Source organism: Dendronephthya gigantea, unplaced genomic scaffold (genome assembly GCF_004324835.1).
Source record: "Dendronephthya gigantea isolate DGI-Jeju-01 unplaced genomic scaffold, DenGig_1.0 000001F, whole genome shotgun sequence".
NCBI lineage: Eukaryota > Metazoa > Cnidaria > Anthozoa > Malacalcyonacea > Nephtheidae > Dendronephthya > Dendronephthya gigantea.
In genome coordinates this window covers 1-24,224 of record NW_021163011.1, presented here as the reverse complement: position 1 = coordinate 24,224, position 24,224 = coordinate 1, and the positions used below count along the sequence as shown (strand labels likewise).

General features: G+C 36.9%; 1 protein-coding gene, 1 long non-coding RNA gene and 31 other non-coding genes across 33 annotated transcripts; 2 read left to right on the top strand and 31 right to left on the bottom strand.

The window, feature by feature from the left end:
* Positions 1-594: 594 nt before the first annotated feature.
* On the top strand, positions 595-667 carry Trnat-ugu. The gene has a single exon. It is a non-coding gene; the product is annotated as a tRNA-Thr (tRNA).
* Positions 668-1,172: 505 nt separating this feature from the next.
* Positions 1,173-1,254, bottom strand: Trnas-uga. The gene has a single exon. It is a non-coding gene; the product is annotated as a tRNA-Ser (tRNA).
* A 737-nt stretch (positions 1,255-1,991) lies between these two features.
* On the bottom strand, positions 1,992-2,064 carry Trnat-agu. The gene has a single exon. It is a non-coding gene; the product is annotated as a tRNA-Thr (tRNA).
* A 156-nt stretch (positions 2,065-2,220) lies between these two features.
* Trnat-cgu lies at positions 2,221-2,293 on the bottom strand. The gene has a single exon. It is a non-coding gene; the product is annotated as a tRNA-Thr (tRNA).
* Positions 2,294-2,809: 516 nt separating this feature from the next.
* Positions 2,810-2,881, bottom strand: Trnap-ugg. The gene has a single exon. It is a non-coding gene; the product is annotated as a tRNA-Pro (tRNA).
* A 429-nt stretch (positions 2,882-3,310) lies between these two features.
* Trnas-uga lies at positions 3,311-3,392 on the bottom strand. Its single transcript has one exon. It is a non-coding gene; the product is annotated as a tRNA-Ser (tRNA).
* Positions 3,393-4,093: 701 nt separating this feature from the next.
* LOC114524225 lies at positions 4,094-5,338 on the bottom strand. Its single transcript, XR_003687086.1, has 3 exons — positions 5,267-5,338; positions 4,535-4,680; positions 4,094-4,248 (listed from the first exon to the last, which is right to left on the bottom strand). It is a non-coding gene; the product is annotated as an uncharacterized LOC114524225 (long non-coding RNA).
* Positions 5,339-6,688: 1,350 nt separating this feature from the next.
* On the bottom strand, positions 6,689-6,761 carry Trnat-agu. The gene has a single exon. It is a non-coding gene; the product is annotated as a tRNA-Thr (tRNA).
* A 157-nt stretch (positions 6,762-6,918) lies between these two features.
* Positions 6,919-6,991, bottom strand: Trnat-cgu. The gene has a single exon. It is a non-coding gene; the product is annotated as a tRNA-Thr (tRNA).
* Positions 6,992-7,508: 517 nt separating this feature from the next.
* Positions 7,509-7,580, bottom strand: Trnap-ugg. The gene has a single exon. It is a non-coding gene; the product is annotated as a tRNA-Pro (tRNA).
* A 431-nt stretch (positions 7,581-8,011) lies between these two features.
* On the bottom strand, positions 8,012-8,092 carry Trnas-uga. The gene has a single exon. It is a non-coding gene; the product is annotated as a tRNA-Ser (tRNA).
* A 734-nt stretch (positions 8,093-8,826) lies between these two features.
* Trnat-agu lies at positions 8,827-8,899 on the bottom strand. Its single transcript has one exon. It is a non-coding gene; the product is annotated as a tRNA-Thr (tRNA).
* A 157-nt stretch (positions 8,900-9,056) lies between these two features.
* Trnat-cgu lies at positions 9,057-9,129 on the bottom strand. Its single transcript has one exon. It is a non-coding gene; the product is annotated as a tRNA-Thr (tRNA).
* A 519-nt stretch (positions 9,130-9,648) lies between these two features.
* Positions 9,649-9,720, bottom strand: Trnap-ugg. Its single transcript has one exon. It is a non-coding gene; the product is annotated as a tRNA-Pro (tRNA).
* Positions 9,721-10,147: 427 nt separating this feature from the next.
* Trnas-uga lies at positions 10,148-10,229 on the bottom strand. Its single transcript has one exon. It is a non-coding gene; the product is annotated as a tRNA-Ser (tRNA).
* Positions 10,230-10,965: 736 nt separating this feature from the next.
* On the bottom strand, positions 10,966-11,038 carry Trnat-agu. The gene has a single exon. It is a non-coding gene; the product is annotated as a tRNA-Thr (tRNA).
* Positions 11,039-11,193: 155 nt separating this feature from the next.
* Trnat-cgu lies at positions 11,194-11,266 on the bottom strand. Its single transcript has one exon. It is a non-coding gene; the product is annotated as a tRNA-Thr (tRNA).
* A 514-nt stretch (positions 11,267-11,780) lies between these two features.
* Trnap-ugg lies at positions 11,781-11,852 on the bottom strand. Its single transcript has one exon. It is a non-coding gene; the product is annotated as a tRNA-Pro (tRNA).
* A 428-nt stretch (positions 11,853-12,280) lies between these two features.
* Trnas-uga lies at positions 12,281-12,362 on the bottom strand. The gene has a single exon. It is a non-coding gene; the product is annotated as a tRNA-Ser (tRNA).
* A 739-nt stretch (positions 12,363-13,101) lies between these two features.
* Trnat-agu lies at positions 13,102-13,174 on the bottom strand. Its single transcript has one exon. It is a non-coding gene; the product is annotated as a tRNA-Thr (tRNA).
* Positions 13,175-13,328: 154 nt separating this feature from the next.
* Trnat-cgu lies at positions 13,329-13,401 on the bottom strand. The gene has a single exon. It is a non-coding gene; the product is annotated as a tRNA-Thr (tRNA).
* Positions 13,402-13,911: 510 nt separating this feature from the next.
* Positions 13,912-13,983, bottom strand: Trnap-ugg. The gene has a single exon. It is a non-coding gene; the product is annotated as a tRNA-Pro (tRNA).
* A 427-nt stretch (positions 13,984-14,410) lies between these two features.
* Positions 14,411-14,492, bottom strand: Trnas-uga. Its single transcript has one exon. It is a non-coding gene; the product is annotated as a tRNA-Ser (tRNA).
* Positions 14,493-15,225: 733 nt separating this feature from the next.
* Trnat-agu lies at positions 15,226-15,298 on the bottom strand. Its single transcript has one exon. It is a non-coding gene; the product is annotated as a tRNA-Thr (tRNA).
* Positions 15,299-15,453: 155 nt separating this feature from the next.
* Positions 15,454-15,526, bottom strand: Trnat-cgu. The gene has a single exon. It is a non-coding gene; the product is annotated as a tRNA-Thr (tRNA).
* A 514-nt stretch (positions 15,527-16,040) lies between these two features.
* On the bottom strand, positions 16,041-16,112 carry Trnap-ugg. The gene has a single exon. It is a non-coding gene; the product is annotated as a tRNA-Pro (tRNA).
* Positions 16,113-16,543: 431 nt separating this feature from the next.
* Positions 16,544-16,625, bottom strand: Trnas-uga. The gene has a single exon. It is a non-coding gene; the product is annotated as a tRNA-Ser (tRNA).
* A 735-nt stretch (positions 16,626-17,360) lies between these two features.
* Positions 17,361-17,433, bottom strand: Trnat-agu. The gene has a single exon. It is a non-coding gene; the product is annotated as a tRNA-Thr (tRNA).
* Positions 17,434-18,175: 742 nt separating this feature from the next.
* Trnap-ugg lies at positions 18,176-18,247 on the bottom strand. The gene has a single exon. It is a non-coding gene; the product is annotated as a tRNA-Pro (tRNA).
* Positions 18,248-19,705: 1,458 nt separating this feature from the next.
* On the bottom strand, positions 19,706-19,777 carry Trnap-agg. The gene has a single exon. It is a non-coding gene; the product is annotated as a tRNA-Pro (tRNA).
* Positions 19,778-20,342: 565 nt separating this feature from the next.
* Trnat-agu lies at positions 20,343-20,415 on the bottom strand. Its single transcript has one exon. It is a non-coding gene; the product is annotated as a tRNA-Thr (tRNA).
* A 161-nt stretch (positions 20,416-20,576) lies between these two features.
* Positions 20,577-20,649, bottom strand: Trnat-cgu. Its single transcript has one exon. It is a non-coding gene; the product is annotated as a tRNA-Thr (tRNA).
* Positions 20,650-22,187: 1,538 nt separating this feature from the next.
* Positions 22,188-23,200, top strand: LOC114526396 (the record flags this gene model as incomplete). The annotated part of the gene is made up of 1 exon (XM_028547989.1): positions 22,188-23,200. A coding segment is annotated over exon 1 (805 nt), but the record flags the coding sequence as incomplete, so codon positions are not given.
* Positions 23,201-24,224: the final 1,024 nt, after the last annotated feature.

Here is a 24,224-nt window from a genome sequence, read left to right as displayed (position 1 = left end):
CAGCCGCGTCGTCGTCGTGTTGCCGTCCTACATGCGTAAGGTCCCTATTATTATAGAACGTGTCCCAGAGAGTCATTCAAAAAACCTAAACTGCATGGATTGTTTATCAAACGTACGGCTTTTTTCCACGAAAATAAATTGGGATTTTTCATGCACTAATGGGTACCATAAAAATATTTAATTTTTCTTTAATTTATAGAACAGGAAGGAGCGAGCGGAGTTGAACCACTGACCCCAGTGACCTGTCAACCTGTAGTCGGATCCTCTACCACTATATGCTACTCTCTCTGAGCGTTCCATGCAGCATACCTGTCATATGCTATATTCTTAGACACCTGTAAGAGAAAGTCTGAAATAAAAAAATACATAAAGACGGAGAATGAATTATTTCAAAGAGTTTCTACCAAAAATTGAACTCCGATTCTCGAAGTCAGAGTCCGAAGTGATAACCATTACACCACAGACCCTAAAAATCTATCAAACTTACTGACGAATGTTGGCTGGATAATATATAATTATGTAGTTTGCTACGCGCATGCACATTATTAAGATTAAGTATTCATACAATTATATTCGTGTTAAGCTTGCACATACGCCTCATTAGCTCAGTGGCTAGAGCACTGGTTTTGTAAACCAGGGGTCCAGAGTTCAACTCTCTGATGAGGCTTTTGCATACTTTTGTATTTACAAAAGTATATGGGCAGCTATAGCAACTATATAATTTATCCTACTCAGAGCCCGAAGTGCTAACCATTACACCACAGGACATAAACACCTAAAAAAATTACTGAGAAATTCCTGGCTCTACAGTATATCTATGCACGCCCATTATTAAGATAAAGTAATTATATTCCCTGTATTCCAGGTATGGACCCCCGTTTTTACAAATTTTTAGAACATGCATGTGGAGTCGAATGCTCTACCACTGAGCTACACTCCCTGATCGTGCATACCTGTTTTACATTTTTTTAGTAACCGAATGGAAATGCATAAATTTGCGTTAAAAGGGTATAATATTAACCATTTCACATCAAGTATTAGAAATTTTAACTGCTCTGACTGGTATTTTCTAAAAAATTAAAAAAATATTATGTCGTATGTTTTGAAATTTGAAACGAAATTCCACCTGGTGGCAAACAATTTCTATGAACATCATCCAGACTATAGTGGGTTGTAGTCGGCAGGATTTGAACCTGCGCGGGATTATCCCAACACATTTCAAGTCTGTCGCCTTAACCACTCGACCACGACTACAAAATTGCTTAGGAGTCGCTTATTTTGCTTTAACACGGATAGCTTGGAACTTACTTGTTTAGTTTACCACAGATTTTACGTCGTGGGCACATTAATAGGTTCTCTGGAATTGGTATGCCTTCCAAACTGCTTTTCAATTGCCAGCAGAATTTTGGAATTATAATAAGACTGAGAAAAAAGAAAGGGTCTCGGGGAACTCGCTGTGACGGTTGGCGGAAGCTTTTATCATAGGAATTAATTATTGATAGAAATCAGGCAGTTCACAGGGCGTGTAAATAGATCATGCATCAGTGATTGTTCATCACAGCATTCAGCAGCATATCCGAGACAGCAATTAAACTGCAATCAATGGCTGCTAATTCTGATTTCGAGCCTTAGCAGTTTTGGTCATGGGGGTTAAGTTTTTATTTTTATTGGTTGTTCTCTAAAGTATAAGATATTACACGCTTTTTTATTTCAAATTAGAACTTATATAAGATGAGCCTACATAAGAAGTTTCATTATTTACCATGCCCAAGTTTAAGGGTTAGGTATACGTTACCTATATGAACAAGCTTTGCTCTTGGTTGATGATAACAATGGAACACATGTCAATAAAACCCAATGAATTATTATAGATTTTGATTTATAAAGAACAAGTCATGAAACTTTGTTCAGTATCGTTATATACAAGAAGCCGGTCAAAACATTCGTTCATGTTCGTAGATACTTATTAAGTTTAAGTTGAAAATGTGGAAAGCCTCCTCAGAGATTCGAACTCTGGACCCCTGGTTTACTAGACCAGTGCTCTAACCACTGAGCTAAGGAGGCACCGAGAAAAAAAACCTTGCGCGAATAGAAATGTAAACAAATGTTTCAAAAAACGTATTTTGCAGGTAAATTTTTTCACGGCGATTATTAAATGCGTAATGATCACAAATATTTAAGTCTTTTACTCACCCTTACCATACACAGTTAAAAAAATCAAGCCTTATCAGAGAGTTGAACTCCGGACCCCTGGTTTACGAGACCAGTGCTCTAACCACTGAGCTAATAAGGCAAACCCGTAATACTTTTGAAAAAGGTAAAATGAATCATCGGCGAAAAATAGTTATTCCTGCCAAGCTAAAACTAAAAGGAAAAATATTAGTGTTTAAGTTTGGTCGATCAATTCTGTAGCTTTCACAAACACCGTTACTGAGATTATCCTGTAGACGATGCAATGGTAATCATACGGTGATATGATAGTTGAAAATGTTACAGTGTTATTTTTGAGTTACAAATTATTCTTGGGTTATGAAAAATGTGCCACGCACTATAAAAAAGTCGCACGAATTCATTTTCCTGATGTTCAGTACTTGTATATGATGATTGACAAGGTCTTCATTGTTGACATGCCTACAACGTCTACATTTATGCATACTAGATCTCCTCCTTGCATGTATATTGATAGGATTGATGCTGCATGGGAAAAGTTTTATCGGGAGATTGCAACTTGAGTTCAACACTGCTTTTTTTTTTAAAAGCTAGGAAAGAAACTCAATCGCGCAAAAATTTCAAGTTATTGGGGCAATTAGGGCTTGCACGGGAATCGAACCCGTGACCTCTCGCACCCAAAGCGAGAATCATACCACTAGACCAGCAAGCCACACCTGGGGAATAGTTCATTATCTTTCGTGTAATTTTAAAAAAATCCGGTATATTACATGAAAAACTAAGGTTCAAGAGACTTCCGTTAATTCGTGCGGAAAACATCCCATTTTGCTGTTGAAAACAAGCCTATAAAAAAGCAATAATTTCTGAATATAGGTCCCTTTGACAAGAGGTAATTACGTTTTAGTCCAATCACCATGTTTATTTACATAATTTTTTTGTAACCGAATGGGAATGCATAAATTTGCGTTAAAAGGGTATAATATTAACCATTTCACATCAAGTATTAGAAATTTTAACTGCTCTGACTGGTATTTTTTAAAAAATGAAAAAAATTATTAAGTCGTATGTTTTGAGACGAAATTCCACCAGATGGCAAACAACTTCTCCGTGTTACATGATCATCTTTCGGACTATTAAGAGTCGTAGTCGGCAGGATTTGAACCTGCGCGGGAATATCCCAACAGATTTCAAGTCTGTCGCCTTAACCACTCGGCCACGACTACATAATTGCTTAGGAGTCGCTTATTTTGCTTTACCACGGATAGCTTGGAACTTACCTGTTTATTTTACCACAGATTTTACGTCGTGGGCACATTAATAGGTTCTCTGGAATTGGTATGCCTTCCAAACTGCTTTTCAATTGCCAGCAGAATTTTGGAATTATAATAAGACTGAGAAAAAAGAAAGGGTCTCGGGGAACTCGCTGTGACGGTTGGCGGAAGCTTTTATCATAGGAATTAATTATTGCATGATAGAAATCAGGCAGTTCACAGGGCGTGTAAATAGATCATGCATCAGTGATTGTTCATCACAGCATCACTGTTAATTTGAAGGTGTCATTATAGCACCAAAAAAGGTGTTGAATGAATATGGCAAAAATAACACCTATCGAGGTGCTATTTTAACACCATGACCTGGGTGCTAAATTAACTCCAATCCCTGGTGCTAAATTAACACCCATTCTGGTGTCAGAATAACACCTTTGGGTGTTTAAATAGCACTACATTTGGTGTTAAAGCAGCACCTTTTTACCTACTGCAATTTAATATGCAGTTCTTACATCAGTAATCATATCTAAATCAAAATTAATGACACTTATACAAGGGAACAAAAAATCAATATATTTGGTCACAGTTGCATATTTACAATTGCTTCTGTAGGACTATTTACAAAAACAACCAGACAAATATTTACAATTTTCGACAATCAATGTCAAGTTCTTATAATGCAACATTACAATTTTCGACAAGCAATGTCAAGTTCTTATAAATTTATCGACAGAAACTCACTTCCCAGCATGTTCTTCCATAGCCATTTTTTATTATTTGTATGTCCTCATCTGTATATGGAGTCATCAACCTAAGATAAATTTGAAAAGTGAAATCAGCCCACATGGTTTCTTAACATAAAGAGGAGAGATTCTCCTTCAGTTAGACCTAAAGCACTAGCTGTGCTCTGAATGTCTGTTTTGAAAAACAAATTGTTTATCAAATATCAATAGCAGAAAATCTAGTTAGGTTACCAAAACTATAATAGGCACACTAAGTATTGGGTAAAGACAGTCTAAATTGTGGGGCAATAAACTACAGGTGACATTGTAATTTTGTCCTTGGGAAAATTATAGTATATTAATTGCATGAGTTACCTGATTCTCTGTGCAGCTAATCTTGTTTCTTGAAAGAACCAATACATACTTCTTGGCACAATTTTTGGCATTCCTGATTGAAATTTGCCAGCCATACCATGGACCAATTTGCTCTTGCACATTTCACTTCCAAATTCTGTCCTTACCTGCAACAAAATTAATAGAATGTGTTCAGTTGCAAACCTTACTTGCAAAAGAAAATGATTTTACCAAATTATGGAAACATACTTTGTTATTTGACTAAAATATAAATGTGAATTTGAAAAATGGCAGGCTAAAATGGGACTCTCAGGTAATCTGTAGGAGATTATATTTCTTACAGTAATAATTTTATCAAAAGACATACACAGGCATTGATTTTAAACAAATAACTTGCCCTCTAACATCAAATTTATCAAAATAGAGCAAGGATTATCGTTAATATATTAAAATAGAGCACGGACATAAATGTGAATTTGAAAAATGGCAGGCTAAAATGGGACTCTCAGGTAATCTGTAGGAGATTATATTTCTTACAGTAATAATTTTATCAAAAGACATACACAGGCATTGATTTTAAACAAATAACTTGCCCTCTAACATCAAATTTATCAAAATAGAGCAAGGATTATCGTTAATATATTAAAATAGAGCACGGACAATCGTTGATACAGGGTAAAATATCGCTAAATTATGTCAATAATATAAAGAGACAAGCGAAAAAATTACGGTAAAGTAAATATGAATAGATACCTATTATTGCAATGATATTTTCTTTGACCACAGCTTGCTGAAGAGATCGTAAAGTAGAATATGTCATTTGGCTTCTCTAGAATAAAAAAATAACACACATTTGTTTAGCGATTTGGCCGTTTGACTTTGAGCGAACATGGATACTGTATGTCTGTATTTGCATGATCAAATTCAAACACTTACCAAGATATTTCTGAGATAATACCACAACCAATTGCCTTGAAATTTCCTTATGGGAGCCCGTTGTTGTTCAGGATATTACCAAGTACCAAAATAGTTGAGTAAATACGCTCAAAACGTCTTCAACACAGCAGCATGAACATCTCGATGAATAAACGATTCAAAACAGTTTTCAAACGACGCGCTAAAAATATTTGCATGCAAGCGCCGACCACGTGTCATATTTCGTTCCTTATATGGACATACATATGCATAGGCGATTGCGAAATATTTACTTTGTAGCAATCAATACATAGCACAAAATAACATAGTTTGGTAAAATAAAAAGGACAATGGATCACTATCGATGTATCTCGGGGTTTTTTATATAGAAACGTATCTGACGTATTTATAGCAACAAGCCGAATTTGCATGTCGTCTTTTAGATGAATAGTTGTGCGAAAACGCACGGGAATTTTGTTCCAATATCATCTCATTCGAAAATACAAATTTATTTTCCAATACCTTAAATAAAATCAAAAGTGCTCTTTCCCGGCCAATCCGCCATTTGGTGTTATTTTGACACCCCATTATTTAACTCCCTAAATGGCGTTATTTTAACACTTTCCGTCGGCAAAAGAGGTGTTATTTTGGCACCTTGCAATGGTGCTGGTAATATGGTGTCATATTGACACTTTTAGCGTAATGCCAGATTTAGTGGTGTTAAATTAGCACCGAAGTTGGTGCCAAAATAGCACTTTCGATTTAACACCACTGCATGGTGTTGATTTGGCACCTACGGTGGTGCTATTTTAACACTTCAAAATTAACAGTGATTCAGCAGCATATCCGAGACAGCAATTAAACTGCAATCAATGGCTGCTAATTCTGATTTCGAGCCTTAGCAGTTTTGGTCATGGGGTTAAGTTTTTATTTTTACTAGTTGTTCTCTAAAGTATAAGATATTACACGCTTTTTTATTTCAAATTAGAACTTATATAAGATGAGCCTACATAAGAAGTTTCATTATTTACCATGCCCAAGTTTAAGGGTTAGGTATACGTTACCTATATGAACAAGCTTTGCTCTTGGTTGATGATAACAATGGAACACATGTCAATAAAACCCAATGAATTATTATAGATATTGATTTATAAAGAACAAGTCATGAAACTTTGTTCAGTATCGTTATATACAAGAAGCCGGTCAAAACACTCGTTCATGTTCGTAGATACTTATTAAGTTTAAGTTGAAAATGTGGAAAGCCTCCTCAGAGATTCGAACTCTGGACCCCTGGTTTACTAGACCAGTGCTCTAACCACTGAGCTAAGGAGGCACCCAGAAAAAAAAGCTTGCGCAAATAGAAATGTAAACAAATGTTTCAAAAAACGTATTTTGCAGGTAAATTTTTTCACGGCGATTATTAAATGCGTAATGATCACAAATATTTAAGTCTTTTACTCACCCTTACCATACACAGTTAAAAAAAATCAAGCCTGATCAGAGAGTTGAACTCCGTACCCCTGGTTTACGAGACCAGTGCTCTAACCACAGAGCTAATAAGGCAAACCTGTAAAACTTTTGAAAAAGGTAAAATGAATCATCGGCGAAAAATAGTTATTCCTGCCAAGCTAAACCTAAAAGGAAAAATATTAGTGTTAAATTTTGGTCGATCAATTCTGTAGCTTTCACAAACACCGTTAATGAGATTATCTTGTAAACGATGGAAATGGTAATCATACGGTGATATGATAGTTGAAAATGTTACAGTGTTATTTTTGAGTTACAAATTATTCTTGGGTTATGAAAAATGTGCCACGCACTATAAAAAAGTCGCACGAATTCATTTTCCTGATGTTCAGTACTTGTATATGATGATTGACAAGGTCTTCATTGTTGACATGGCTACAACGTCTACATTTATGCATACTAGATCTCCTCCTTGCATGTATATTGATAGGATTGATGCTGCATGGGAAAAGTTTTATCGGGAGATTGCAACTTGAGTTCAACACTGCTTTTTTTCTTAAAAGCTAAGAAAGAAACTCAATCGCGCAAAAATTTCAAGTTATGAGGGCAATCAGGGCTTGCACGGGAATCGAACCCGTGACCTCTCGCACCCAAAGCGAGAATCATACCACTAGACCAGCAAGCCACACCTGGGGAATTAGTTCATTATCTTTCGGTTTAATTTTAAAAAAATCCGGTATATTACATGAAAAACTAAGGTTCAAGAGACTTCCGTTAATTCGTGCGGAAAACATCCCATTTTGCTGTTGAAAACAATCCTATAAAAAAGCAATAATTTCTGAATATAGGTCCCTTTGACAAGAGGTAATACGTTTTAGTCCAATCACCATGTTTATTTACATTATTTTTTTTGTAACCGAATGGGAATGCATAAATTTGCGTTAAAAGGGTATAATATTAACCATTTCACATCAAGTATTAGAAATTTTAACTGCTCTGACTGGTATTTTTTAAAAAATGAAAAAAAATATTAAGTCGTATGTTTTGAGACGAAATTCCACCTGATGGCAAACAACTTCTCCGTGTTACATGATCATCTTTCGGACTATTAAGAGTCGTAGTCGGCAGGATTTGAACCTGCGCGGGAATATCCAACAGATTTCAAGTCTGTCGCCTTAACCACTCGGCCACGACTACATAATTGCTTAGGAGTCGCTTATTTTGCTTACCACGGATAGCTTGGAACTTACCTGTTTATTTACCACAGATTTACGTCGTGGGCACATTAATAGGTTCTCTGGAATTGGTATGCCTTCCAAACTGCTTTTCAATTGCCAGCAGAATTTTGGAATTATAATAAGACTGAGAAAAAAGAAAGGTCTCGGGGAACTCGCTGTGACGGTTGGCGGAAGCTTTTATCATAGGAATTAATTATTGCATGATAGAAATCAGGCAGTTCACAGGGCGTGTAAATAGATCATGCATCAGTGATTGTTCATCACAGCATTCAGCAGCATATCCGAGACAGCAATTAAACTGCAATCAATGGCTGCTAATTCTGATTTCGAGCCTTAGCAGTTTTGTTAATGGGGTTAAGTTTTTATTTTTATTAGTTTTCTCTAAAGTATAAGATATTACACGCTTTTTTATTTCAAATTAGAACTTATATAAGATGAGCCTACATAAGAAGTTTCATTATTTACCATGCCCAAGTTTAAGGGTTAGGTATACGTTACCTATATGAACAAGCTTTGCTCTTGGTTGATGATAACAATGGAACACATGTCAATAAAACCCAATGAATTATTATGGATATTGATTTATAAAGAACAAGTCATGAAACTTTGTTCAGTATCGTTATACAAGAAGCGCGGTCAAAACACTCGTTCATGTTCGTAGATACTTATTAAGTTTAAGTTGAAAATGTGGAAAGCCTCCTCAGAGATTCGAACTCTGGACCCCTGGTTTACTAGACCAGTGCTCTAACCACTGAGCTAAGGAGGCACCCAGAAAAAAAAGCTTGCGCAAATAGAAATGTAAACAAATGTTTCAAAAAACGTATTTTGCAGGTAAATTTTTTCACGGCGATTATTAAATGCGTAATGATCACAAATATTTAAGTCTTTTACTCACCCTTACCATACACAGTTAAAAAAAATCAAGCCTGATCAGAGAGTTGAACTCCGTACCCCTGGTTTACGAGACCAGTGCTCTAACCACAGAGCTAATAAGGCAAACCTGTAAAACTTTTGAAAAAGGTAAAATGAATCATCGGCGAAAAATAGTTATTCCTGCCAAGCTAAACCTAAAAGGAAAAATATTAGTGTTAAATTTTGGTCGATCAATTCTGTAGCTTTCACAAACACCGTTAATGAGATTATCTTGTAAACGATGGAAATGGTAATCATACGGTGATATGATAGTTGAAAATGTTACAGTGTTATTTTTGAGTTACAAATTATTCTTGGGTTATGAAAAATGTGCCACGCACTATAAAAAAGTCGCACGAATTCATTTTCCTGATGTTCAGTACTTGTATATGATGATTGACAAGGTCTTCATTGTTGACATGCCTACAACGTCTACATTTATGCATATACTAGATCTCCTCCTTGCATGTATATTGATAGGATTGATGCTGCATGGGAAAAGTTTTATCGGGAGATTGCAACTTGAGTTCAACACTGCTTTTTTTCTTAAAAGCTAAGAAAGAAACTCAATCGCGCAAAAATTTTAAGTTATGAGGGCAATCAGGGCTTGCACGGGAATCGAACCCGTGACCTCTCGCACCCAAAGCGAGAATCATACCACTAGACCAGCAAGCCACACCTGGGGAATTAGTTCATTATCTTTCGGTGTAATTTTAAAAAAATCCGGTATATTACATGAAAAACTAAGGTTCAAGAGACTTCCGTTAATTCGTGCGGAAAACATCCCATTTTGCTGTTGAAAACAAGCCTATAAAAAAGCAATAATTTCTGAATAGGTCCCTTTGACAAGAGGTAATTACGTTTTAGTCCAATCACCATGTTTATTTACATTATTTTTTTGTAACCGAATGGGAATGCATAAATTTGCGTTAAAAGGGTATAATATTAACCATTTCACATCAAGTATTAGAAATTTTAACTGCTCTGACTGGTATTTTTAAAAAATGAAAAAAAATATTATGTCGTATGTTTTCAAACGAAATTCCACCTGGGGCAAACAACTTCTCCGTGTTACATGATCATCTTTCGGACTATTAAGAGTCGTAGTCGGCAGGATTTGAACCTGCGCGGGAATATCCCAACAGATTTCAAGTCTGTCGCCTTAACCACTCGGCCACGACTACATAATTGCTTAGGAGTCGCTTATTTTGCTTTACCACGGATAGCTTGGAACTTACCTGTTTATTTTACCACAGATTTTACGTCGTGGGCACATTAATAGGTTCTCTGGAATTGGTATGCCTTCCAAACTGCTTTTCAATTGCCAGCAGAATTTTGGAATTATAATAAGACTGAGAAAAAAAAAGGGTCTCGGGGAACTCGCTGTGACGGTTGGCGGAAGCTTTTATCATAGGAATTAATTATTGATGATAGAAATCAGGCAGTTCACAGGGCGTGTAAATAGATCATGCATCAGTGATTGTGCATCACAGCATTCAGCAGCATATCCGAGACAGCAATTAAACTGCAATCATGGCTGCTAATTCTGATTTCGAGCCTTAGCAGTTTTGGTCATGGGGTTAAGTTTTTATTTTTATTAGTTGTTCTCTAAGTATAAGATATTACACGCTTTTTTATTTCAAATTAGAACTTATATAAGATGAGCCTACATAAGAAGTTTCATTATTTACCATGCCCAAGTTTAAGGGTTAGGTATACGTTACCTATATGAACAAGCTTTGCTCTTGGTTGATGATAACAATGGAACACATGTCAATAAAACCCAATGAATTATTATAGATATTGATTTATAAAGAACAAGTCATGAAACTTTGTTCAGTATCGCTATATACAAGAAGCCGGTCAAAACACTCGTTCATGTTCGTAGATACTTTTTAAGTTTAAGTTGAAAATGTGGAAAGCCTCCTCAGAGATTCGAACTCTGGACCCCTGGTTTACTAGACCACTGCTCTAACCACTGAGCTAAGGAGGCACCCAGAAAAAAAGCTTGCGCGAATAGAAATGTAAACAAATGTTTCAAAAAACGTATTTTGCAGGTAAATTTTTTCACGGCGATTATTAAATGCGTAATGATCACAAATATTTAAGTCTTTTACTCACCCTTACCATACACAGTTAAAAAAATCAAGCCTTATCAGAGAGTTGAACTCCGGACCCCTGGTTTACGAGACCAGTGCTCTAACCACTGAGCTAATAAGGCAAACCTGTAAACTTTTGAAAAAGGTAAAATGAATCATCGGCGAAAAATAGTTATTCCTGCCAAGCTAAAACTAAAAGGAAAAATATTAGTGTTAAAGTTTGGTCGATCAATTCTGTAGCTTTCACAAACACCGTTACTGAGATTATCTGTGAAACGATGGAATGGTAATCATACGGTGATATGATAGTTGAAAATGTTACAGTGTTATTTTTGAGTTACAAATTATTCTTGGGTTATGAAAAATGTGCCACGCACTATAAAAAAGTCGCACGAATTCATTTTCTGATGTTTAGTACTTGTATATGATGATTGACAAGGTCTTCATTGTTGACATGCCTACAACGTCTACATTTATGCATACTAGATCTCCTCCTTGCATGTATATTGATAGGATTGATGCTGCATGGGAAAAGTTTTATCGGGAGATTGCAACTTGAGTTCAACACTGCTTTTTTTCTTAAAAGCTAAGAAGGAAACTCAATCGCGCAAAAATTTCAAGTTATGAGGGCAATCAGGGCTTGCACGGGAATCGAACCCGTGACCTCTCGCACCCAAAGCGAGAATCATACCACTAGACCAGCAAGCCACACCTGGGGAATTAGTTCATTATCTTTCGGTGTAATTTTAAAAAATCCGGTATATTACATGAAAAACTAAGGTTCAAGAGACTTCCGTTAATTCGTGCGGAAAACATCCCATTTTGCTGTTGAAAACAAGCCTATAAAAAAGCAATAATTTCTGAATATAGGTCCCTTTGACAAGAGGTAATTACGTTTTAGTCCAATCACCATGTTTATTTACATTATTTTTTTGTAACCGAATGGGAATGCATAAATTTGCGTTAAAAGGGTATAATATTAACCATTTCACATCAAGTATTAGAAATTTTAACTGCTCTGACTGGTATTTTTTAAAAAATGAAAAAAAATTATGTCGTATGTTTTCAAACGAAATTCCACCTGGTGGCAAACAACTTCTCCGTGTTACATGATCATCTTTCGGACTATTAAAAGTCGTAGTCGGCAGGATTTGAACCTGCGCGGGAATATCCCAACAGATTTCAAGTCTGTCGCCTTAACCACTCGGCCACGACTACATAATTGCTTAGGAGTCGCTTATTTTGCTTTACCACGGATAGCTTGGAACTTACCTGTTTATTTTACCACAGATTTTACGTCGTGGGCACATTAATAGGTTCTCTGGAATTGGTATGCCTTCCAAACTGCTTTTCAATTGCCAGCAGAATTTTGGAATTATAATAAGACTGAGAAAAAAGAAAGGGTCTCGGGGAACTCGCTGTGACGGTTGGCGGAAGCTTTTATCATAGGAATTAATTATTGATGATAGAAATCAGGCAGTTCACAGGGCGTGTAAATAGATCATGCATCAGTGATTGTGCATCACAGCATTCAGCAGCATATCCGAGACAGCAATTAAACTGCAATCAATGGCTGCTAATTCTGATTTCGAGCCTTAGCAGTTTTGGTCATGGGGTTAAGTTTTTATTTTTATTAGTTGTTCTCTACAGTATAAGATATTACACGCTTTTTTATTTCAAATTAGAACTTATATAAGATGAGCCTACATAAGAAGTTTCATTATTTACCATGCCCAAGTTTAAGGGTTAGGTATACGTTACCTATATGAACAAGCTTTGCTCTTGGTTGATGATAACAATGGAACACATGTCAATAAAACCCAATGAATTATTATAGATATTGATTTATAAAGAACAAGTCATGAAACTTTGTTCAGTATCGTTATATACAAGAAGCCGGTCAAAACACTCGTTCATGTTCGTAGATACTTATTAAGTTTAAGTTGAAAATGTGGAAAGCCTCCTCAGAGATTCGAACTCTGGACCCCTGGTTTACTAGACCAGTGCTCTAACCACTGAGCTAAGGAGGCACCCAGAAAAAAAACTTGCGCAATAGAAATGTAAACAAATGTTTCAAAAAACGTATTTTGCAGGTAAATTTTTTCACGGCGATTATTAAATGCGTAATGATCACAAATATTTAAGTCTTTTACTCACCCTTACCATACACAGTTAAAAAAATCAAGCCTGATCAGAGAGTTGAACTCCGGACCCCTGGTTTACGAGACCAGTGCTCTAACCACAGAGCTAATAAGGCAAACCGTAAACTTTTGAAAAAGGTAAAATGAATCATCGGCGAAAAATAGTTATTCCTGCCAAGCTAAACTAAAAGGAAAAATATTAGTGTTAAATTTGGTCGATCAATTCTGTAGCTTTCACAAACACCGTTAATGAGATTATCTTGTAACGATGGAAATGGTAATCATACGGTGATATGATAGTTGAAAATGTTACAGTGTTATTTTTGAGTTACAAATTATTCTTGGGTTATGAAAAATGTGCCACGCACTATAAAAAAGTCGCACGAATTCATTTTCCTGATGTTCAGTACTTGTATATGATGATTGACAAGGTCTTCATTGTTGACATGCCTACAACGTCTACATTTATGCATACTAGATCTCCTCCTTGCATGTATATTGATAGGATTGATGCTGCATGGGAAAAGTTTTATCGGGAGATTGCAACTTGAGTTCAACACTGCTTCTTTTCTTAAAAGCTAAGAAAGAAACTCAATCGCGCAAAAATTTAAGTTATGAGGGCATCAGGGCTTGCACGGGAATCGAACCCGTGACCTCTCGCACCCAAAGCGAGAATCATACCACTAGACCAGCAAGCCACACCTGGGGAATAGTTCATTATCTTTCGGTTTAATTTTAAAAAAATCCGGTATATTACATGAAAAACTAAGGTTCAAGAGACTTCCGTTAATTCGTGCGGAAAACATCCCATTTTGCTGTTGAAAACAATCCTATAAAAAAGCAATAATTTCTGAATATAGGTCCCTTTGACAAGAGGTAATTACGTTTTAGTCCAATCACCATGTTTATATACATTATTTTTTTGTAACCGAATGGGAATGCATAAATTTGCGTTAAAAGGGTATAATATTAACCATTTCACATCAAGTATTAGAAATTTTAACTGCTCTGACTGGTATTTTTTAAAAAATGAAAAAAAATATGTCGTATGTTTTCAAACGAAATTCCACCTGGTGGCAAACAACTTCTCCGTGTTACATGATCATCTTTCGGACTATTAAGAGTCGTAGTCGGCAGGATTTGAACCTGCGCGGGAATATCCCAACAGATTTCAAGTCTGTCGCCTTAACCACTCGGCCACGACTACATAATTGCTTAGGAGTCGCTTATTTTGCTTTACCACGGATAGCTTGGAACTTACCTGTTTATTTTACCACAGATTTTACGTCGTGGGCACATTAATAGGTTCTCTGGAATTGGTATGCCTTCCAAACTGCTTTTCAATTGCCAGCAGAATTTTGGAATTATAATAAGACTGAGAAAAAAGAAAGGGTCTCGGGGAACTCGCTGTGACGGTTGGCGGAAGCTTTTATCATAGGAATTAATTATTATGATAGAAATCAGGCAGTTCACAGGGCGTGTAAATAGATCATGCATCAGTGATTGTGCACAGCATTCAGCAGCATATCCGAGACAGCAATTAAACTGCAATCAATGGCTGCTAATTCTGATTTCGAGCCTTAGCAGTTTTGGTCATGGGGTTAAGTTTTTATTTTTATTAGTTGTTCTCTAAGTATAAGATATTACACGCTTTTTTTTTCAAATTAGAACTTATATAAGATGAGCCTACATAAGAAGTTTCATTATTTACCATGCCCAAGTTTAAGGGTTAGGTATACGTTACCTATATGAACAAGCTTTGCTCTTGGTTGATGATAACAATGGAACACATGTCAATAAAACCCAATGAATTATTATAGATATTGATTTATAAAGAACAAGTCATGAAACTTTGTTCAGTATCGTTATATACAAGAAGCCGGTCAAAACACTCGTTCATGTTCGTAGATACTTATTAAGTTTAAGTTGAAAATGTGGAAAGCCTCCTCAGAGATTCGAACTCTGGACCCCTGGTTTACTAGACCAGTGCTCTAACCACTGAGCTAAGGAGGCACCCAGAAAAAAAACTTGCGCGAATAGAAATGTAAACAAATGTTTCAAAAAACGTATTTTGCAGGTAAATTTTTTCACGGCGATTATTAAATGCGTAATGATCACAAATATTTAAGTCTTTTACTCACCCTTACCATACACAGTTAAAAAAATCAAGCCTTATCAGAGAGTTGAACTCCGGACCCCTGGTTTACGAGACCAGTGCTCTAACCACTGAGCTAATAAGGCAAACCTGTAAACTTTTGAAAAAGGTAAAATGAATCATCGGCGAAAAATAGTTATTCCTGCCAAGCTAAACTAAAAGGAAAAATATTAGTGTTAAAGTTTGGTCGATCAATTCTGTAGCTTTCACAAACACCGTTACTGAGATTATCTGTAACGATGGAATGGTAATCATACGGTGATATGATAGTTGAAAATGTTACAGTGTTATTTTTGAGTTACAAATTATTCTTGGGTTATGAAAAATGTGCCACGCACTATAAAAAAGTCGCACGAATTCATTTTCCTGATGTTCAGTACTTGTATATGATGATTGACAAGGTCTTCATTGTTGACATGCCTACAACGTCTACATTTATGCATACTAGATCTCCTCCTTGCATGTATATTGATAGGATTGATGCTGCATGGGAAAAGTTTTATCGGGAGATTGCAACTTGAGTTCAACACTGCTTTTTTTCTTAAAAGCTAAGAAAGAAACTCAATCGCGCGCAAAAATTTCAAGTTATGAGGGCAATCAGGGCTTGCACGGGAATCGAACCCGTGACCTCTCGCACCCAAAGCGAGAATCATACCACTAGACCAGCAAGCCACACCTGGGGAAATAGTTCATTATCTTTCGGTGTAATTTTAAAAAAATCCGGTATATTACATGAAAAACTAAGGTTCAAGAGACTTCCGTTAATTCGTGCGGAAAACATCCCATTTTGCTTTTGAAAACAAGCCTATAAAAAAGCAATAATTTCTGAATATAGGTCCCTTTGACAAGAGGTAATTACGTTTTAGTCCAATCACCATGTTTATTTACATTATTTTTTTGTAACCGAATGGGAATGCATAAATTTGCGTTAAAAGGGTATAATATTAACCATTTCACATCAAGTATTAGAAATTTTAACTGCTCTGACTGGTATTTTTTAAAAAATGAAAAAAAATATTATGTCGTATGTTTTCAAACGAAATTCCACCTGATGGCAAACAACTTCTCCGTGTTACATGATCATCTTTCGGACTATTAAGAGTCGTAGTCGGCAGGATTTGAACCTGCGCGGGAATATCCCAACAGATTTCAAGTCTGTCGCCTTAACCACTCGGCCACGACTACATAATTGCTTAGGAGTCGCTTATTTTGCTTTACCACGGATAGCTTGGAACTTACCTGTTTATTTTACCACAGATTTTACGTCGTGGGCACATTAATAGGTTCTCTGGAATTGGTATGCCTTCCAAACTGCTTTTCAATTGCCAGCAGAATTTTGGAATTATAATAAGACTGAGAAAAAAGAAAGGGTCTCGGGGAACTCGCTGTGACGGTTGGCGGAAGCTTTTATCATAGGAATTAATTATTGCATGATAGAAATCAGGCAGTTCACAGGGCGTGTAAATAGATCATGCATCAGTGATTGTTATCACAGCTTCAGCAGCATATCCGAGACAGCAATTAACTGCAATCAATGGCTGCTAATTCTGATTTCGAGCCTTAGCAGTTTTGGTCATGGGGTTAAGTTTTTTTTTATTAGTTGTTCTCTAAAGTATAAGATATTACACGCTTTTTTATTTCAAATTAGAACTTATATAAGATGAGCCTACATAAGAAGTTTCATTATTTACCATGCCCAAGTTTAAGGGTTAGGTATACGTTACCTATATGAACAAGCTTTGCTCTTGGTTGATGATAACAATGGAACACATGTCAATAAAACCCAATGAATTATTATAGATATTGATTTATAAAGAACAAGTCATGAAACTTTGTTCAGTATCGTTGTATACAAGAAGCCGGTCAAAACTTTCGTTCATATTCGTAGATACTTATTAAGTTTAAGTTGAAAATGTGGAAAGCCTCCTCAGAGATTCGAACTCTGGACCCCTGGTTTACTAGACCAGTGCTCTAACCACTGAACTAAGGAGGCACCCAAAAAAAAGCTTGCGCAATAGAAATGTAAACAAATGTTTCAAAAAACGTATTTTGCAGGTAAATTTTTTCACGGCGATTATTAAATGCGTAATGATCACAAATATTTAAGTCTTTTACTCACCCTTACCATACACAGTTAAAAAAAATCAAGCCTGATCAGAGAGTTGAACTTTGGACCCCTGGTTTACGAGACCAGTGCTCTAACCACAGAGCTAATAAGGCACACCTGTAATACTTTTGAAAAAGGTAAAATGAATCATCGGCGAAAAATAGTTATTCCTGCCAAGCTAAACCTAAAAGGAAAAATATTAGTGTTAAATTTTGGTCGATCAATTCTGTAGCTTTCACAAACACCGTTACTGAGATTATCTTGTAACGATGGCAATGGTAATCATACGGTGATATGATAGTTGAAAATGTTACAGTGTTATTTTTGAGTTACAAATTATTCTTGGGTTATGAAAAATGTGCCACGCACTATAAAAAAGTCGCACGAATTCATTTTCCTGATGTTCAGTACTTGTATATGATGATTGACAAGGTCTTCATTGTTGACATGCCTACAACGTCTACATTTATTCATACTAGATCTCCTCCTTGCATGTATATTGATAGGATTGATGCTGCATGGGAAAAGTTTTATCGGGAGATTGCAACTTGAGTTCAACACTGCTTTTTTCTTAAAAGCTAAGAAAGAAACTCAATCGCGCAAAAATTTCAAGTTATGAGGGCAATCAGGGCTTGCACGGGAATCGAACCCGTGACCTCTCGCACCCAAAGCGAGAATCATACCACTAGACCAGCAAGCCACACCTGGGAATTAGTTCATTATCTTTCGGTGTAATTTTAAAAAAATCCGGTATATTACATGAAAAACTAAGGTTCAAGAGACTTCCGTTAATTCGTGCGGAAAGCATCCCATTTTGCTGTTGAAAACAAGCCTATAAAAAAGCAATAATTTCTGAATAGAAGTCCCTTTGACAAGAGGTAATTACGTTTTAGTCCAAATCACCATGTTTATTTACATTATTTTTTTGTAACCGAATGGGAATGCATAAATTTGCGTTAAAAGGGTATAACATTAACCATTTCACATCAAGTATTAGAAATTTTAACTGCTCTGACTGGTATTTTTTAAAAAATGAAAAAAAATATTATGTCGTATGTTTTGAAACGAAATTCCACCTTGTGGCAAACAATTTCTCCGTGTTACATGAACATCTTTCGGACTATCAAGAGTCGTAGTCGTAGGATTTAAACCTGCGCGGGAATATCCCAAAAAATTTCAAGTCTGACGCCTTAACCACTCGGCCACGATTACATAATTGGTTAGGAGTCGCTCATTTTGCTTTAAGACGGATAGCTTGGAACTTACCTTTTTAGTTTACCACAGATTTTACGTTGTGGGCACATTAATAGGTTCTCTGGAATTGGTACGCCTTCCCAACTGCTTTTCAATTGCCAGCAGAATTTTGGAATTATAATAAGACTGAAAAAAAAGCAAAGGGTCTCGTGGAACTCGCTGTGACGGTTGGCGGAAGCTTTTATCATAGCAATTGATTATTGATAGAAAGCAGGCAGTTCACAGGGTGTGTAAATAATCATGCATCAGTGATTGAGCATTCAGCAGCATATCCGAGACAGCAATTCAACTGCAATCAATGGCTGCTAATTCTGATTTCAAGCCTTAGCAGTTTTGGCCCTGGACGTTAAGTTTTTATTTTTATTAGTTGTTCTCTACAGTATAAGATATTACACGCTTTTTTATTTCAAATTAGAACTTATATAAGATGAGCCTACACAAGAAGTTTCATTATTTACCATGCCCAAGTGTAAGGGTTACGTACGTTACCTATGTGAACAAGCTTTGCTCTTGGTTGATGATAACAATAGAACACAATAAAATACAATGAATTAGTATAGAAATCAAATACTTATTGAGTTTAGGTGGAAAATGTGAAGAGCCTCGTCAAAGATTCGAACTCTGGGCCCCTCGTTTACAAGGCTAGTGCTCTAACCACTGAGCTAAAGAGGCATGCACGCGTAAAAAACATGCGTGGACACTGTCTATATAATTACATTGATGCAAAATCCTAGCGCACAATCTTTGTATGAGGTTGATACGTAGATTAAGTTGAGAGAGTGCATCCAATGTTTGAACGAGAACACGTACCACATTTTTTTCTCAAGAAAATACAACATAATTAGACCATCAACGAATTGTTGTCAAGGGCCGTTCTCTTCAGTTCAGGCAAGAGAGGCGAACTGGGCTTGCACGGGAATCGAACCCGTGACCTCTCGCACCCTAAGCGAGAATCATACCACTAGACCAGCAAGCCAAGTGCAGAACACGGGAAGTTTTCTTTTTCGCATATTTCAACGCTCACAATAAAGGCGATGTATAGCATGCATGCATGGAAAATATAAAAATCTTTTCATGTCATATTTATTACAAGCCAAGTTACATTGAGTGAAAAAAGACTTGTAGGTATCTTAAATCATTGTTAGTACCGAGAGCAGACAAACAGGAGCAATGGTAGAAAAAAGACGATTTTTTTTAAACACGATAACAAACTAGGTTTTAACCCTAGAGTCTAGAACAACGGAATTGGTTTCATTCAGTTCTAAACATTTTTACCACGGAGCTGAACTATGAGGCTACACAAGAAGTTTCATTATTTACCATGCCCAAGTTTAAGGTGTAGGTACTTACCTATATGAACAAGCTTTGCTATTGGTTGATGATTACAATAGAACACAATAAAACACAATGAATTATTATAGATATTGATTTATAAAGATTAAGTCATGAAACTTTGTTCAGTATCGTTATATACAAGAAGCCGGTCAAAACACTCGTTCATGTTCGTAGATATTTATTAAGTTTAAGTGGAAAATGTGGAAAGCCTCCTCAGAGATTTGAACTCTGGGCCCCTGGTTCACTAGACCAGTGCTCTAACCACTGAGCTAAGGAGGCACCCAGAAAAAAAGCTTGCGCAAATAGAAATGTAAACAAAATAAATAGTTTCAAAAAACGTATTTTGCAGGTAAATTTTTTCACGGCGATTATTAAATGCGTAATGATCACAAATATTTAAGTCTTTTACTCACCCTTACCATACACAGTTAAAAAAATCAAGCCTTATCAGAGAGTTGAACTCCGGACCCCTGGTTTACGAGACCAGTGCTCTAACCACTGAGCTAATAAGGCAAACCCGTAATACTTTTGAAAAAGGTAAAATGAATCATCGGCGAAAAATAGTTATTCCTGCCAAGCTAAAACTAAAAGGGAAAATATTAGTGTTAAAGTTTGGTCGATCAATTCAGTAGCTTTCACTAACACAGTTAATGAGATTTCTGTAGACGATGGCAATGGTAATCATACGGTGATATGATAGTTGAAAATGTTACATGTTATTTTTTAGTTACAAATTATTCTTGGGTTATGAAAAATGTGCCACGCACTATAAAAAAGTCACACGAATTCATTTTCCTTATGTTCAGTACTTGTATAATTATGATGATTGACAAGGTCTTCATTGTTGACATGCCTACAACGTCTACATTTATGCATACTAGATCTCCTCCTTGCATGTATATTGATAGGATTGATGCTGCATGGGAAAAGCCACTGAGCTAATAAGGCAAACCCGTAATACTTTTGAAAAAGGTAAAATGAATCATCGGCGAAAAATAGTTATTCCTGCCAAGCTAAAACTAAAAGGGAAAATATTAGTGTTAAAGTTTGGTCGATCAATTCAGTAGCTTTCACAAACACCATTAATGAGATTATCCTGTAGACGATGGCAATGGTATTCATACGGTGATATGATAGTTGAAAATGTTACAGTGTTATTTTTGAGTTACAAATTATTCTTGAGTTATGAAAAATGTGCCACGCACTATAAAAAAGTCGCACGAATTCATTTTCCTGATGTTCAGTACTTGTATATGATGGACTTTGCTGGCCCCCTTCTCTACAGAGATAACCGAAAGTCAACGAGCAAGGCTTACGTTGCTCTTTACACCTGCTCTACGACAAGAGCCGTTCATCTGAAGTTGAGCAAGAGCATGGACGCTGACGAATTCAAGAAAGGGTTTAAAGAGTTCGTTGCTAGTTGCGGTACACCAAACAAGATCGTGAGTGATAATGCGTTAACCTTAAAAGCGACCAAACAGTGGCTAGACAGTCTTACTAAGGATACGGACTTGTTTAACTACCTAAACGACGCAGAGGATAACTTGGCAATTTAATTTGTCTAGAGCCCCCTGGTGGGGTGGCTTCTTCGAGAGGCTTGTCGGGATAATGAAATCCAGTTTAGCAACTCCTAATGAGGGAAATAACGATAAGCAAGGCGCTAGTGAGAGACCTTCGAGAGCAGCGAAAGTAACGGCAAGAAATCGTATAGTCGGAATTGTAATGAACGAAGAAGAAGAGGAATGAAACGAAGGACGATGAGTGACATTAAAGCTGTCAGCCAGGACACTTTAATGGGGGAGGGTGTTAGAAACTGTGAGACAGCGCGGGAGCTGGGATTGACATTTATAGTGAAATTATGTTAATTCATGGAAGAGAACAATAACATGTGCTTTTGTCATTTTTGAACATGGAGCGAGCGAGTGAGATCAGAAGAAAACCTTTGTATATTATTATGTTTATAAATATGTTTAACAAAACGAAGTGAATCATTCAGTGTCTCTGGGACCATTCCTCACATGGGAAAAGTTTTTGTCGAAGATATGTGAACATTCCAGTGACACATATATAGTTCAGTACTCTTAGCGCATGCGCGCAAAGTGGAGAACATGTGTTCCGCTAACGACAATAGAATTCTAGTTTACATGTTTCACGTTTGTACTATTTCTATCGATCTAATCCACGAAATAAAACAAAGTTATCAAATCCTTTCCGTCATATATATTATACTCTACATAATTTGGTGCCGTGACCAGGATTATGGCGGAAAATCTACAAAAATTGCAAGCATCACGAGCGGGCTATCGAGCCCATTTGACACAAACAATCAAGAAGGCGGCAAATATTCTAACGAAAGAGGATTCTCTAACGGACAGTGATATTACATCGATAAAGCGAATCATTGATCAATTGACTCGGAAAAGGTCGATTCTGGAAGAACTGGACGAAAAAATCGTAGCGTTGGTCGAAGAACCGAAAGAACTCGAGAAAGAAATATTCCAATCTGAAGACATCAAAGAAGAAATTGACGAGACAATAGCACAGATAAGTAGCACTATTGAACGCTTTCAATCAACTAAGTTGTCTCCGAGTAACCCTCCCTCTGAAGTACCTCAAGTAGTCGTAGAAAATGCAAGAGATCAAACCTCCTCAACATCCGTCAACACAAATGATCAAACACACTCGGGGACCCCTAATGAGATTGCTCAACAAGAGACTGTCCCCCCTCCTACAGAGACTCAATTACAAATAGAAACCCCAGTTGTTACACCAGTACTTCCAACAACCCCACCATCAACTACCCCCCATCACCCTAGCCCTCTCAATCAAAATAGTCGTTTACCAAAATTAAACCTTCCAACATTTTCTGGGAACCCACTACAGTGGTTTACATTCTGGGACTCATTTGAAGCCACAGTCCACACCAATCCAACCCTAGGGGATGTACAAAAGTTTAGTTATCTTAAGGCCCAACTGGTGGGGGATGCATCAAGAGCTATTACAGGGTTTCCCCTTACAAATCACAACTATACCAAAGCTGTCCAACTCCTAAAGGAAAGATTCGGTGACCCAACCAAAGTGATTAATGCGCACATGCACTGTTTACTTGAATTGCCAAACCCCAACTATGAACTAGCAAGTTTACAACTATTCTATGACACAATGAAGAACCACATCAGGGGTTTGGAATCTCTTGGAAAATCCCACAGCAATTATGGAGACCTCCTAGTCCCAATCATTCTGGGGAAATTGCCACAGCAAGTCCGAACAAACTTGGCCCGCGACCATGACAGTCATGAATGGAAATTTACACAACTAAGAGAATCTATTCGTAAAGAAATAAGAATTCTAGAAGCTGGTGCTCATTCCAGCCTCATGCAAGCCAAACTACCATCACCTAAACACACAACAGCGGGTTCATTTCTAACACAAACACAAGGGAACCAGCATTATACCACCAAGCACAAGCCAGGAAATGTCATAAAACGATGTGCCTACTGCAAAGGACCACACCCTACCCACAACTGTAATGTTGTAAAGGATTGTCAAGAGAGATGGTCAATAGTAAAAAGGGAAAAACTGTGTTTCAATTGCCTGGGAAATCACAAATCATCTAACTGCCAATCAAAATTCCGTTGTCTGAAATGTAAGAGTAAACACCATACTACCCTATGTCCCCAATCAACAACACCACCTCCTCCCCCTACATTTACACCCCAACCACCACCTCCTCCCCCTACATTTCCACCCCAACCTTCCCTCCCTACTCCTCAAAACACACAAAGCAATCCTCAGGTTCCCTCCTCTATGGCAAATACACAACAATCAACATCTACCCATGCAACCCTTGTCCCATCCACCCATTCCGCAACAGTACGGCATGTTTCCCTCCTAAAAACAGCAATTGCAACTGTCAGCACAGGGCAACTAACATGTGACGCCAATATCCTTCTTGATGAAGGAGCTCAACGGTCCTTTATTACCACCGATCTAACGAAGCAACTCGGAGTTTTGCCCACCCAAACAGAGGAAATTTCACTATCAGCCTTTGGTGCCCAAACCCCATCTAGACGTCACCTCCCATTGAC